Raw genomic sequence first — 2,561 nt, forward strand, 5'->3', positions numbered from 1 at the left:
CAGCTTGCCAAGTCATTCCACTCATTTAAACTTTGGTCTGTAATTTATCTGTGATTTTTTAAATTGTTTTTACAGATGTGAGTGAGCACTTGTCCTGGAACAAATAAACTCCTAAGGCATTGCACAGCAGTGGTGCAAGTAAACACCCTTTATCAGAGGAAGTCTAAGAGAGTTCATGGTGTTTACAGAGAAAGTACATGCACTCCGATTATTTTGAATGCATTTTTCCCTTAATAGGCGTAGGCTTCTAACATCAAAACCCAAAGTATAGTGAGCAGTTTTCCAAAAATAATTAGGAAGTTATCACTTTTCAGGCTTGTAAATTAATTAACACTGACATTTCTATTCAATTTCCCTAAGAAGCTCAGCCAGCTAGTACTTAAGCATACAAGACCCCCAAACAGACAGCCATGAAATCTTTCCATGTGATGTTGAGTGAGCTCAGTATTTTGTTATATTATACTAAGTCTTTTTGAAGATGTAGAGTTTCAATCTGCTCCTAGCATGGGTTTTTAAAAACAATAAAGGTTACAGGAACCACAACATCAAGTTTCAAGTGGTCAGGTTTTGTTCTGTTTTGTTTTGTGAGAAATTATTAATATCAAAATGGTTCCAATACTCCTATGCATATACACATTAAATGCTTGTGTGGAGCTCTAGAGAGAAGCTTGTAAATTTTAAAGGAAGAAGAAAAGGTGAATATTTAACTAGGATAGAATTATTTTATTATACATACTTCTAGTCAGAAAGAAGGGTGACCCTGAATGCAAACCCAAGTAAGCTAAGTGCAGGTGTGGGCATTTCTTTTTCTTTTTTGGTTCTACTTTCTTGGTCTGAATTTCCTCTACTCTTACCAGAAACTTAAAGGGGAAAAACTATTTGGCTCTATTTTAGCATCCTACCATGCTACAAAAAATGAGGTTTTGGGGGGATTCTTGTGCCTTCACAAGCTTGTATCTCCATTCTGCTTGAACTCAGATAAAATATTGAGGGTCATGTCTTCACTCTTAGACTGCAAATTTGCCTCACTTCTTCTGGAAGCTTTCCTGGTTGCTCGGGAGAGTCTCCTCCTGAAAGTATCTCCTGCCAAGAAATAGAGAATAGGGTCCACACAGCTGTTGAGACTTGCCAGACCTCTTGTCACCTGATATGTGGCATAAACTTGGTCATTGAAAGCACACATTTCTGGGGTCTGAAAATCCAGACGGGCCCTTAAATTCATCGTTTTCATCACATGGAAAGGGATGTAAGACACAGCAAAAACAGTCAGTACAATAATAACCAGGTAAATTGATTTCCTCCTAAGAGGGGAGTTGTCCAGGTCCTTGTAAATCAGTGCTTTCACAATTAATCCATAACAGCCTAAAATCAGCACCAAGGGGACACAGAACATAACCACGGTCGTACACATGCTGTAGATGAAATAACTTCTCAGGTAGTCGTCTGAGGTGGTGTCGTAGCAGGTGGTTTTGTTTTTTCGGAGCCCGGTGCCAGAGTAGAAGAGGATGGGGGAGATCCCCACCACCACGGTGAGCCACACCAGCACGCTGATGTAGACTGCGTTCTTCTTCTTGAGCCTGCCCAAGGACTTCAGCGGATACACCACGCCACTGTACCGGTGAGCACTGATGCAGGTTAGGAACAAGATGCTGCCATAGAGGTTCACATGGAAGATGAACCTCTGCAATTTGCACATGGCATCCCCGAAGATCCAGTCCGTCTTATTGAAGTAGTAGAAGATAAGGGCTGGCAGAGTCAGCACGTACAAAAAGTCGGCCAGAGCCAAATTGAACATGTACACGGAGATGCCGCTCCACGGCTTCATGTGGAAGACGAACATCCAGATGGCCACGCTGTTGCCCAGAAAGCCGATTATGAACACCAAGATGTAGACAGCGGGCAGGTAGTAAAACTGGAAGCCCGTCTTGGTCAGGGAACATTTGAATGAAGCGGCGGCGGCGGCGGTGGACACCACCGTGCTGTTTCCCCACGTGCTGTTTGCCCAAGGCAAGCCCGGCCCGACCAAGAAAGCGGCGTCCGTCCCGTTGGGGACAGCGGGCCACAGCACCTCGGTCATTCTCTCCTCCCCGAATTAGGCGGCGGTTCCAAGAGGCAAGCAGAGGCAAGAGGGAGGTGGGGGCGAGGGGCGCAATGAGCATCGGAAAAGCAGGCGAAAGGAAGGGAGAGGGCACTGGGGGTTCTCACCGAAGGGAGCGCGCGGGGGCTCGCCCACGCCGACTCCACGATCCCCGCGGGCCATGAAATCCGCCCCGGCCCGCAAATGCCCCGGGTTGGCGGGCGGGCCAGCAACTTCCCAGTGTGGCTGGCAGCGCCGATGTTACACAACAGGGCGCTCAAGGCACTGCTGCCTACAAGTTTCCAACAGCGTTCTCCCGAGAGGCGGCGAAACAGAGCCAGAGAGCGCGCCCAGGGCGCAGCGAGGTCCTGCCAAACTCGCTAGCAGGCACTCAGACTGGGGAGGGAGCTCCCCGGCTTCCTTCCCCCAAAGATCAACTTTGGGCACTGTCCTTTCCCCTACCTTAGAAGCAAGCAGCTCGGCT

At 47.6% G+C, this 2,561-nt stretch overlaps 1 protein-coding gene across 1 annotated transcript; it reads right to left on the bottom strand.

Annotated features, from left to right (window-relative positions):
• Window positions 1–943: 943 nt before the first annotated feature.
• P2RY1 (purinergic receptor P2Y1) lies at window positions 944–2,077 on the bottom strand. The gene has a single exon (XM_007940149.2). It carries the CDS (start codon window positions 2,075–2,077, stop codon window positions 944–946), a length of 1,134 nt encoding a protein of 377 aa, XP_007938340.1.
• Window positions 2,078–2,561: the final 484 nt, after the last annotated feature.

Source organism: Orycteropus afer, unplaced genomic scaffold (assembly GCF_000298275.1).
Source record: "Orycteropus afer afer isolate SDZICR_OR568_19922 unplaced genomic scaffold, OryAfe1.0 scaffold00066, whole genome shotgun sequence".
Lineage (NCBI taxonomy): Eukaryota > Metazoa > Chordata > Mammalia > Tubulidentata > Orycteropodidae > Orycteropus > Orycteropus afer.

Bases quoted from the DNA above. Each gene is read 5' to 3' on its own strand.
- P2RY1 (XM_007940149.2), bottom strand. From the start codon at position 2,077: ATGACCGAGGTGCTGTGGCCCGCTGTCCCCAACGGGACGGACGCCGCT.